The sequence below is a fragment of the Crinia signifera genome, chromosome 2, assembly GCF_055691185.1.
Source record: "Crinia signifera chromosome 2, ASM5569118v1, whole genome shotgun sequence".
NCBI lineage: Eukaryota > Metazoa > Chordata > Amphibia > Anura > Myobatrachidae > Crinia > Crinia signifera.
The window spans coordinates 243,194,103-243,206,940 of NC_139218.1; the positions used below are offsets into that span (position 1 = coordinate 243,194,103).

General features: G+C 42.1%; 1 protein-coding gene across 2 annotated transcripts in view; it reads left to right on the top strand.

Moving 5' to 3' along the window:
* ZZEF1 (zinc finger ZZ-type and EF-hand domain containing 1) overlaps positions 1 to 12,838 on the top strand; it is a 130,301-nt gene that overhangs the window by 21,003 nt on the left and 96,460 nt on the right. For both annotated transcript variants that reach the window (XM_083174134.1, XM_083174135.1), the window contains exons 3-9: positions 332 to 526; positions 1,193 to 1,364; positions 3,337 to 3,536; positions 4,915 to 5,125; positions 5,350 to 5,466; positions 5,584 to 5,762; positions 7,444 to 7,542. In XM_083174134.1, coding sequence (XP_083030260.1) covers positions 332 to 526; positions 1,193 to 1,364; positions 3,337 to 3,536; positions 4,915 to 5,125; positions 5,350 to 5,466; positions 5,584 to 5,762; positions 7,444 to 7,542 — 1,173 coding nt within the window. The remainder of the gene's footprint in view (positions 1 to 331; positions 527 to 1,192; positions 1,365 to 3,336; positions 3,537 to 4,914; positions 5,126 to 5,349; positions 5,467 to 5,583; positions 5,763 to 7,443; positions 7,543 to 12,838) is intronic.

The window sequence follows — 12,838 nt, forward strand, 5'->3', positions numbered from 1 at the left end:
TATGTGGATAGCGTCTAATATGTTTCCTCACGGAGCTGGAATGTTAATAGGAAAACAGGTATATATAGAATTAGAACACTGGTTGTAAATGAGTATTCATTCATTCCTTTTTTTTTTTTTTTTTTACGGGGTTAGCCACATAGTAAACAAGGAAGTCCAAGTAGGTCCAAAGTGGAGAATCACTAATCCATTAGTTGTAGGACTCACAGTGATGCCTTCGGCAGAATGCTCATAGTCTGTTTTTCTATACAGATTGAAATCATTTACTCAATATAATTGCACCTAAGCACGGTACCATAATACTATACTATAGATTGATTTTCTGTTCCAGGTTTTATTGACATATTCTCCAAATCAAAAGATCAGCTCAGCTTGCATTCTTCAAAGATTTTAAGTTTTTTGCATCGAAACCGTATTTCAAGTGCTGTGATCCCTTATCCCATGCTAGAGTGCTGCAATAACATTTGTACAATGCGTTCCTCTGTTCTGAAGGATTATTTAGAAAGGCTTCTCAAGAAAGAAAAAGGTAAGCCGAGGATTTATTGTGTGTGTGTGTGTTATTTATTTTTGTATTTTTAAATAAACAACATTTTGTATAAGATAACTAAAGGCCGCCACCCACTAGTGTGATATAGTGTTTATGCGATTCCCACTCATTACTGCAAAGAATCACATGAAAAGTACACATCGCATGTCATTTTCCTGTGATTTCAATGCCACGCGTGTTTCCTTGCGCCTCGTGTCGCAGTTGCAGATCCTACGGAATGCCATGACTGTTCATTGTAGCCCTTGCTGGGATCGCATACAATACATTGTATGCAAAAGGACCACATACAATGCATAGTTTGTGATTGTGCCGTCTGAGAGCTGCCGGGTGAGTTAGCAGGGTACTGCATGCGATAGTGGGTGGGGGCCTTTTATTTGAATCTTGACACCCTGTTACCTCAATTCCCCCCCCCCCACACCTGCAAGAAAACAAAATCCGTGCTTAACTGCTTTCTCAAGGCTAGTACTGTAATGTGTTTATTTATTTTCGTTTTTCGCTCATCCTTTATGGTATTTCTTGTGATTCAATGCACATTAATAGATTTGTTTGGATATTTTGCTCAATGGGTCAACAAGTTTTTACTTTTGACATTGAAGGAGAACACTTGTTGTAACCACTGTTTTCATCTTTACATCCCTCATCTAGACTGTCCTGCTGCAGTCAGTGGCAGTGATGAATCTCTGAAGTATAAAACCGTAACAAAATGTTACACTAGCATAGAAACATCATCCAACTCCTCCGATATAGACAAGATGACTAATGGAGAGACCACCTCATACTGGCAGTCAGATGGCAGTGCCCGCTCACACTGGATACGGTAATGAAAATGTCATTGACCGCTTTGTACTTGTTTCTCCTCTCCCTCGTCATTCATACCTCGAGAGGAAAAAACGAAATAAAGCTGGCTCGTGGGATCAACCTGTATTAAAACATTGTCCTGGAATGGTTCTCCTGTTCCTGGTGGCTCAAAGGCAATACACTTAAGAATCCTAATATAACATGGAATGATGTTTGTTCTCTTATCTACAAATGTTGCTTTCCATAGTGTAATTTTCTTATAGCTCCAAAATAGCATAGAAATATTGTTTTTTAACTTTACTACATAGTTTCAGTGCCAGGAAAACTGGCAGCAAAACTTCTCTTTTATTTATTTTCTTCCTCTACTGACATTAAGAGGAAGCTGGTTCTGAAACTAAAGCTAGAGAACATGCCAGTTTTTATGTATTTCAGCACAGCTGCTTATGTCTTCAAGAGGGTCTTCTACCTAGACCAACCACCCTTTTGAGAAAATACACCACACCTTTTATGGTGAAAATAGTAGAGATAAATGATACAATGACCTTTTGCAGTAGATTTTTTTTTTCTCTTTACAGTAAAAAACGTAATTCACCTTTTTCACGATGAGATTAATTGTTGACAGGGCTGTTTTTACAGGGGGGACAAGCCGTGCAACTGCACGGGGTGCCGCATGGCTTGTCCCGCTGTTACAGGGCAGTTGACTCACTATTTGGAGGTAGTGGGAGCAGTGGCTTCAGCAAATCCTGCGGTGGCTTGGGAAGCCAGCGCTGCCGGAGTGATCTAGATGATCCTACCTAGGCATTTACACAGGAGGGCGGAGGAGCACTCTGAGGGAGGGCAGCGCTGCACTGAAGGGACTCAGGGAGGGGTCGGAGCTACCCTGGCGCAGGCTACTGCTCACATTGCTGCTGCTTTCAGGGAGGTGCCCCCTTCTCGCCCATTGGTGTTTTAATGCCAGGAGGTCTATACTGAATAGACGGAACACCAACCTGGTGGTAGACAAGCCGCACGTCAAGTTGATGGAAAAGTACAAACTGACGGAACTTGATCCGCATATGCCCAATGCTGAATATGCCCGTATGTTTTGTATTTTCTACAAGAAGTTGCTTACAAAATATTCTTATTACCGTTTACAAAATATTTCCCCAGAAGGGACACCTTGGGGTGCATTCAGTGCGCTGGAGCTGCACAGCCTCGAGCGCCTCCATGTGCAGAGAGACTCTGTCTGCTCCCCAGGCACAGGGCAATTGCCGTTACCTGTAGTCCCCGGTGTCCGGCTGCGGCTGTGCATTCCCCCTCAGTGTCCGGGGACCGGCCGTGGTCACGCACTGAGGTGTGGTGCTGTGACCGCCAGGACCTGGGTGATGGAGCAGCAGTGCGTATGGGGGGTGGGGGAGCCTGGGAGGCCTGGTGCCAGGCTGCTCCAATTCCTGCGCCCAGCGTCAGCCCTGTGTCTCCTGGGTACCGAAGAATAAACGCTAGACTAGAACAAGTTTAAAATCCACTTTTCTATCAAAACATTGTCACAGATAAGCGCTTTAAAATGAAATGTGATCATTGGCCAAATGATGATCTATAAAAGCCTCTTGGTGCACTGCTATCCATTGTGAAAAGTGTGACCGAGGATAGGCACATTTTTTAACAAAGTTTTTTTTTTTTTTCCCCCTGCTTTTCATCTACTTGGGGTCTACAAACTAAAATATTGCCATAGAGTAAGTTCATGTGCCACGGGTTTTAGGTGTGAATTCATGGAGCCCATGGCTGATTGAGTTTGGCTGCAATAAAGTAGTATTTTATGTAGTGTGTGGAATATGAAAAGCCTTTGAATTTCCTCAACAAGTCACTTTCACTGGTTTTATTATTGATGCAATGTCCTGCCGGAAGTATTCATTGTCACATGTTCTCTGTGCCGTAAAAAGACTTGAATTGTTTTCATCTTTACTTTGCTTTATACTTTCTTGTAATCTAGTTTCTTCCATTTCCCCTCTCAGGTTACGAATGAAATCTGACGTTGTGCTGAAGCACTTATCCATTGCAGTGTGTTCTACAGATCAGAGTTATATGCCACAACAGGTGTCTGTCGCTGTGGGGCGGAATCCCAGCAATTTGCAGGTGGCTCGGGAGGTCCACATACCCAGTCACATTACAGGCTATGTGACATTGCTGGAAAACGCCAGCATAAGTCAGATGTGTGAGTCATTCCAGTAACTCAAGTGCTTGTGGTGTTTTTTCTTCTTCTTCTTTTTTCCTGTTCCATGGTAGAACAGGTTGAGTATCTCTTATCCAAAATGCTCAGGACCAGAAGAATTTTGGATAACGGATTACTCCGTATTTCAGAATATTTTATATTTCAATGAAGTATCTTGAGGTATGTTGCATGAATGTTGTACAAACACATGAAATACACACAAATATATATTTTATTTGTGCATGTAACAAGGTTTCATAACATGAAACAAAGTTTGTGTACTATCTCAGGTACTGAGGGGTAGATTTATTAAGCTTGCTGAAGTGATAAACTGTCTGTTTTTTATCACCGGCCAATCAGCTCCTACCTGTGAAGTTACAGGCTTGGTTTGAAAAATGACAGGTATCAGCTGATTGGACGGTGATAAAAAACAGACAGTTTATCACTTCACCGAGCTTAATAAATCTACCCCTGAATTTGAATGCCAAGCAATCGTTTTCTTGCACATATTTAGTGCCCGTTACATATCCTGTCCTCAGTAGTGCTGTTACAGATGTCCTCAGTAGTGCTTTCAGCAAGAAGTTTTTTTTTTTTCCCCCCACTTTCTGGAATGTATGGTTTTTAATAATTTGTAAAACGGATACTCAACCTGTAATATTATCACTATTATTTTTATTACTAATAATATCATTATTTTTAGTTAAGAGTCTCTGCATGTCCCTGTAAACTGACTGCTGAGATTGTGACACATAATTTGCCAATTTCCTTACCTGCCAGAACTTTAGCAGAGTCATGTCATACTGTATAGGCTGCTATTTTACATTGTAAAGTATCTTCTTTATATGTGAAAAAGACTATACCATATGTATAACTTCTGTATTGTTAAATATTCACTTGCTGTAGAATTTCTAAAGTTTTTAAGGTGACTCGCCGACGCTAATAGGTTTGGTTGGGGCTTTCCTATGATCCCTGATGCAGGCATGCTTTTCCCTGTTAACTGCTGCTATCGGGGATAATGCTTTGCTTGGCTGATGCATGTTTAGCAGAACTCCTGATATGTTATCACTGGTCCAGACGGATACTTACGTGAGCGGGAACTTACCCACGCTCACATGTGTTTTTGCCTGATGTATGGGTCAGCTTTGAAGACGATAAAGATGACCACTAATAGGATACCGCTATATAAACCATCGGTCGTTAAATCAAGATATCCTGCCATTTTTAGCATCCAAAGCAGCTTCTGATATAATAGGATATCCCCTTAACAGTCTCATTTATCAGTAGTCTACTCGCTCCTATCTACAATGTACATACAAATATAGACTTTATTTGCAACAGAATAGTTCATTCTAACTTTTATGTTTTTGATTTTTGTGTGCAGATGTACAGATTAATATTAAGCGCTGTCTGAGTGATGGCTGTGATACAAGGATACATGGCCTTAGAGCTATTGGCTACCAAAAGATTAAGAAGTCTGTTGTTTCCATATCTGATGCTTCAGCTATTTGGTATCTTTCTTTGCTGACGTCACTTGTCACAACTTCCATGGAGACCAATCCAGCGCTTGCACAAGCTGTCCAACAGCACACACAGTATGTAGCATTATTATTATCATCATTTGCTGTCAGATTGTTTTATATGCTCTCCTCTCTTGTTGGTTTCATATGCTGTTTATACTTCGCTATGTAAATTAATCTTAAATAGTCTTTAAATAGTAAGATTTAATATCTTATATATATCTAATATGTTGGTTGTCATCTAAATTACCTTTCACGTACAGTATGTGATCATATAGACTGTTTGTATCTTGTTCTAGGAAAGCTTTGCAACACATGACACCACTCTCCTTAACGCAAGGTACTGCAGAGTTCCCAAATTTCTTATCACCAAATGTTCTGGAAGAAGTGAACAGCTTCTTAATGAGGACAGCAAGGTATAGTATGGATGGCTTTCCTTCCACTATTATATTGTTACAGAATGTATTCTTTCCTGAATTTTGGAATAATAAACCCTACTCAGATTAATCTTTGTTATTGTGCTATTGTTTAAGCTGCTGCTCTACACCAGAAGTGGATATGAATCTCCTGGCCTTCGCCTTAGCTAGAGGGAATGTTGCTAAAGTTATTAAGTCTCTTTGCACCATCATGGACAATCTGGATATGCAGTACAAAGCCGCTTCTCTTATCACTTCAATGGAGTCTGTTAGACTCAATCTACTCTATAAATATGGTATGCTACTCATGTATAATGTGTGTGTGTGTGTTAAAAAGGGCGCCTCATGGTGCATTAAAAGAGTACAATTTATTTGAACCAAAACAGATTCCAGGTACAAAACAGATAGGACTCGTACCAATTATTAAAACACTGTGGGCTGGTTACCACAATGCAAGTATATAGATAGCAGGCAAATGCAGCTCAATCGTCCTAGGAAATCCGCAAGTAGACCGGTTCACAGGATACCATAAGACGCTGGCATGCGCCGCAGGCTTAGGAGACCCGTGAACGGAGAAGGAGTGACGTGAGCCTGGCCGTAGAGTTTAACGTATGTCACAGACCTTCCTGGCGCGTTTCGTCAGGTAGACTTCGTCAGAGGGCGCCCTAATTAAGGGGCATACACATGGAGCGATTTTGTGCTATTTTCCAAGCAATTTGACAAGATTGCTTAGAAAGTAAGCACAGATCTCTGTGTGTATGCTCCGAGAGATTAATTTTCTCCTGCTGCAGTCAAAAGCTAGTCAAATTGCTTAGCAAGTGATTGCAAATCTCGCTGTGTGTACAGAATGACAGATACTGATCGCAATCTCTCATTCTGAACCAGTACCCGACATTTTTTTGCTTAAGCAAAATTGCTTCGTAAAATATCTTGGCACAAACCTTTGCATGTGTATGTGCTCCCCATGGGAGATTTGGACACCAGGAAATCACCTACCATAAATAGCTTATCAAAATAGCTTTGCAAACATCTGTACTTGTGTATGCCCCTTACACCCTGTTACATTTGGCCCTATAAGTGGAAGTTTTGCATATGTGATCCTCACATATGCAATTCTGGAAGAAGCGTCACTTTGCGTATTTTAGCGGTGAAAAAACAGTGCTTTATTCATCTACGGCATTTTAGGCATAGCCTGTCTTCAGGAGGTAACAAGCAAAAGAATGTGCTTAAATACTTAACAAAACTAGGAAACCCCTGCCTCGGATCCACCCTCCGTCCGTATCCACAGAGAAAATGCTATAAAATAATAGCAATCACATATATGTGCAAACACTATACTAAATAATCTCTTTATTTTGTTGTGTACTTTTTCTGCATCCTTCTCGGTGCAACATAATGAAATGTGTACAAGCTAATTTTCTAAAATTCACATACAATAAAATTATTATTTTAATGTTTAAGGGGGTATTCATTCCTTGTCGTGCTCCCGCAGCCATCTCCCGACGAGGGAGATGGCTTCGGGGCCCTATTCAATGCTGTCTTCCCCGACAGCATTGAACAGGGGTTCTCCGCAGAACAAGCCCGACATCACAAGCTGTCGGGCTCGTTCTGCCGAGAAAAGACGGAAATAGGCGAGCTCCCGACCGGAGCTCGTCTATTTCCGTCCTCAACTCGCGGCCACGCCCCTTTCTCGCAGCTCGGCGGCCGGGACATTGAATCCCGACCGCCGAGCTCCAGTTGAGCAAAGCGAGAACGGGACCGGGGCACGGCTGTCGAGCTTGCTCGACAGCCTTTCCCCTGACATTGAATACCCCCCTAAGTGTCATTTATTCAAAAAATTGCAGTCCGTTTACACACGTTAGAAAAGATTTCTTGTAAAAATTGAATAATTGTTTCGTGCAATTAGTTCCCTTTTTGTTATTCATAATATACTTTTACGGTGTTGATGGTAGCTTACCACACTGTTGTGTATTTCAGGTAGACCATTGCAGTTCACGCTTATTGCTTGCGATGTCAAAGGCAAGGAAGATAAATCCGGGCCAGAAAACTTACTGGTGGAGCCATGGTCAGGAGATGGTGTGTATTGTGTTGCATACAGTAGCTGATGTATTATAGAAGTGTTAAATTTTGAAACTTAGGGGTCTATTCAATTATAGTCGGATCCATTTCAACATGCATTTGTCGGAATGGATCCGACAAACCCTACAATAAGTAGGCAAATCAGACTGTTGGATTTGGCTGTTCCCGGAGTCCCGTCCTACTGCTGCTGTCAGCAGCTCCCCGTGTTTGAAATCCCAGGGAGCTGCTGGAGGGAGCCGCACTCGGCCTGTAGCACTACCGGGAGAGAGGAGCCTTGCCGGGGGGTAACCAGTCCACTGACCGTATCTCCAGCTGCCCCTCCCGGTAAGCGCTCTCTCTCCCTTCCTCGCCCGGCTTCCCCATCTGATCTTCTCAATCAGACTTTTTTTAAAGTCTGATTAAGATTGTCCGAAACGAGGCAAAAACCTGTCGGATATGGCCACGTTTCCGACAAAAGCATGTGGATCCTCAGCTATTCCACCAATCCACGTGTTTTTAACAAGGGAATTCACTATTTGTTGGTAAAAAAAAAAAGACCATTTTTGAATAGGCTGGAACCTCTTCCTACCTAAATCAGTCGGAAACTGCCTACAATACGGACTCTAATTGAATATACCTCCTTAAGGTGCCCATACACATTACAATTACTGTATAAAATATTGCATCTTATCACATCTCGGGTATGCGATGAGATGAGATCTAGTAGAAAAATGTGCTGCACATACTTTTTGTACTAGATCTCATCTCATTGCAAAACCGAGATGCGATACTGTATACAATATTGTGTATGGGCACCTTAAACTTCAGTTTTACTAACCATTAGTCACTCCTGTATTGTCTTCATTTTAATTTAATTTATAACCACAGCTTTGAAGATCTTCTTATTGTGCTGTTTCTGTGTTTTTTGTTTTGTTTTTTTTTCTTTGGGGGGGAGGCATTGTCCTCATTAATGAGGACCTTCCTTGTCTGAACTGTTTAGACCGAGGGAAGGTGCTGTTGATAATGATAATGAAGAGGAAGCTCATATGGTTGAGTGTGCACACTAGCCAAAAGGCCCTTCAGATCGATATCTTTTACTTTCTCGTCTAGTGTCTATGGGGCTTGAGTATTTTGGGGCAGATGTAATAAGTTTGGTAAAGTGCTAAAGTGGCAGTTTTTTGTCATTTTTCACACCCAGCCTGTAACTTGACATTTAGGAGCTTATTGGCAGCTGCCTTATCACTGTTCACTTTAGCACTTCACCAGTCTTAAGGACTCTGCCAACAGTTAGACAGTAGTGCTTGGCACTAGGCTTGGCTTTCAAGATATGCACTTTAACAGGTGCAGAAATTTCCATGTGGTACTTCCTTCCTCCAGCATAGTGGATCTCGCATGTGGAGAAAAGAAATCCAATGGTCCAGTAGGTCTGGTATTTGAAAATTGGGGTGTTATGATAGCTTTATTGAAAGGTGACATGGATGAGTACCATTACTCACACTGAGTTCAATAGAGTTATGTGCATAAAGGTATCTTTAAGCTGTAGACACCACAAGATATAAGAACCGGGGAGTAGTACCGGATGATGTGCACAGAAACATCAGTTGGTGCCTAACACGGACAATAGCTGATGTACTCTCATAAATGTATCTTTAATAAGTGAGGTTCCCTCTCAGTGGCTTCTTGTGGGTTTGCAAAAAATTACAACAAGAAAGAGAAAGAAAAGTAGTCATAGCGGATGCACACCACATTCATTTGAGATAGTTTTTGTCTTGATGAGTAGTTTATTAAGGTTTTATATCTTAAGTGGGGGAATCCTTTTAATCTTTATTATGGTTGGGATTCAGGATATACCCACTGTAATTTTGCGAAATACAAGAGGTTAAAATTTTTAACATACAACAACAAGTACATACATTTAGTGACAAAAAGATGGGAATAAGTGTACAATAGTTTTTCAAATATAGGTAGACCGGATTGTATGGTGTGGTGCCTGTTTGTGAGCTTGGGATTTATATCACCAGGATACACCATGTGGTATGATTTGACCCCTTATGGGTATATAGCATTCATATATTGCCTATATTGGCTTATCATACTCAATTATTTGGTGTATCTATACTGGACCCATATTAGACCCTTGTTTGTAAGGGGTTACCCCGAGTTCTATATGAATCCGTGGAATATGTCAATCACCTCGGGCATAAATAAAGTTTCTCCTGTAAGGTGATGTTTTTGTGTTGATTTTATTACACATATGATTTATACTGGTGTAATTGTTCAGGAAGGGTAATAACCTCTATCCCAATTCAACAATTCAGCCTATATTATTATTTCTGTACAGGTTTAGTTTTCCACAGAATAGTAACATATATTCTTATATTGAGTGCACTGTTTTGAAACAGTGTATTTTTACACAAGGATGTAACGTGTTACAATGTAGCATAGATAGGTGGACTGCTGACATGGCTTTGGCGTCCACTTATTGTTTTCTAATTTCAGTGTGCAGTATAATACTGACACCTACTGGTGTGAAAACAAACTATGCGCCCTAAATGTTTAGGGAATATTTTTACAGGGTTGGGTCACAAAGTATAAGCTTTAAAGAATTTTTAACAGTACAGGTCGAGTATCCCGTATCCGAGTATCCGTTATCCGAATTATTCCGAAATACGGACATTCCAGAAAGTAAAAAAAAAAATTTTTTTTTGCTAAAAACTCACTGGGGACATTTGTAACAGCATCACTGGGGACATGATATGTAACTGGCACTATATATGTGCAAGACAATGATTGCTTGGCATTCAAATTCAGTGCTGAGATAGTACACACATTTTGTTTCACGTTTTGAAACCTTGTTTTTTGAACAATTAAAATATATTTGTGTGTATTTTATGTGGTAATAAAATATATTTGTGTGTATATTATGTGTTTATACAGCATACATGCAAGATACTTCAAAATACATCATTGAAATATTAAAATATTCCGAAATACGGAATAATCCGTTATCCAAAATTCTCCTGGTCCCGAGCATTTTGGATACGGGATACTCAACCTGTATAACAAAGGCATAATTCCTACTCCACACACATACAGTCCTGTGTCTAACTCTATAAACACAAGTTAGAACACGTGTTTCGCACTAGCTTCTTCAAGCGAGCCACGCGGACACCTGTGAAGCCCGCGAAGGGACGCGTTTACCTGTGAAGGTATCCGCGTCCGCTCGCCACGCTTCGGGCTCAGTGGCTCGCTGCGCTCGCCACACTATTCTCAACTCCACACCGACGTGGATAGTGGGAGTATGAAAAGGTCGGAGGACGCGTACCACCGCCCCTCGTGGGCTCGCTGCGCTCGCCACGCTTCGGGTTCACGTTGATCGTGGGGTGGCGTTAACAATTGTGGGGGCCATTTCAGACTTCAGGGGGACTATTTGGGCTCTGTGGCCCATTTAACATTGTTTTCTATGGAAAAATCGCGGGCATTGAACACTAAAATCGCGTCCATTGACACTTTTAACATTGTTCCCTATGGGAAATCGCGGCCATCGCGTCGCACACGTTTTTTAGTGCATGCGATGGCCGCGATGGGCGCCGTGCTAGGTAAAGAGTACCGAAATAATAATATAGGCTGAATTGTTGAATTGGGATAGAGGTTATTACCCTTCCTGAACAATTACACCAGTATAAATCATATGTGTAATAAAATCAACACAAAAACATCACCTTACAGGAGAAACTTTATTTATGCCCGAGGTGATTGACATATTCCACGGATTCATATAGAACTCGGGGTAACCCCTTACAAACAAGGGTCTAATATGGGTCCAGTATAGATACACCAAATAATTGAGTATGATAAACCAATATAGGCAATATATGAATGCTATATACCCATAAGGCAGGGCTCGACAATTTAAAAAAAAATCTAGGAGCCAGGATGAAAGTGTAGGAGCCAGAAAAATAAAATTGGGAAAGTGTGCGCCAAAATGTCACACCATAATGCCTATTACACATGTCGAACACCCATTAGATATTATACCACATGCCGCAATGCCCATTACACATTATACCACATGCCATAATACCTATTGCATATTATACTTCATGCCATAATGCCCATTACACTGTTTACAAAACACCGTAATGCCTATTGCACCTTATGCCACACACTGTAATGCCCATTATATATAATACCACATGCCATAATGTCCATTACATATTATGCCACATTGATACCAGGCAGGGGCAGATCCAGAAAAAAATTACAGGGAGGGGGGGGGGGGGGCACCATTACAGGATAGTGGATGAGAAGGTAGAGGTAGACAGGGAGAGGCAGGGGGTGTTGCAGAGAAAAACGATGACAAACAGGGGGTGACTGACAGGAAGAATACGTGGGTAACAGGGAAAGGCAAAGGGTGGCCAATAGAGTGTGAAAGAGATAGATAGAGTGTGACAGAGAGAATAAGCAGTGAGTGACAGGGGGACTGAAGGAAAATGGGTGAAAGGGAGAGGTAGTGAGTGGCAGTGTGAGAGAAGCAGAGGGTGACACAGGCATCACTGTTTATACCCCCCTGTGCCCCCCTCTCCATTTCCCCATCCCCTCATTCCCAATAGAAGCAGCGCTGTTTACTGTACCTAGAGGAGTGAGTCCTGGCAGAGTTTATTCTGTCAGGGGTGCTGGCAGCAGCCTCTTGTGTCTTTGCTATAAGACACGTAAGCATCAGGTTCCCCGTGGAGGACTCCATCCAGGAGCAGTTGCAGCAGCCTCTGGTGCCCCTTTTATCGGACCACGTGAGCAGCAGCCCCGCTGTGGGTTATACTGTTAGCGGTTAGCTATAACATCCAGCGCCGCAGCAGCCAGCAGAGCCGCGCACAACTCACCCGGCTGCTGCTGTATCAAAGCACACAGCAGGTCCGCAGCGCGACTATTTGAAAAGTCAAAATGGCTCCTGAGCCAATCAGGAGCTACCACTGTAGCTCCGTGCTCAACTTTTAAATAGCCGCGCCGCAGACCTGCTTTGATACAGCAGCAGCCGGGTGAGTTGCGCTGCGGCGCTGGCTGGATGTTATAGTTAACAGTTTAATCCTCCATGGGGCCCACTACTGTCAGTAATTAAAGTCACTCTGCCCGGGGAGTACTGTTTCCTGGCAAAACTGGTCGCCAGGAAGCTAAATCTGGTCGCCATGGTGACCAGGCGACCGGGTTTTGTCGAGCCCTGCCATAAGGGGTCAAATCATACCACATGGTGTATCCTGGTGATATAAATCCCAAGCTCACAAACAGGCACCACACCATACAATCCGGTCTACCTATA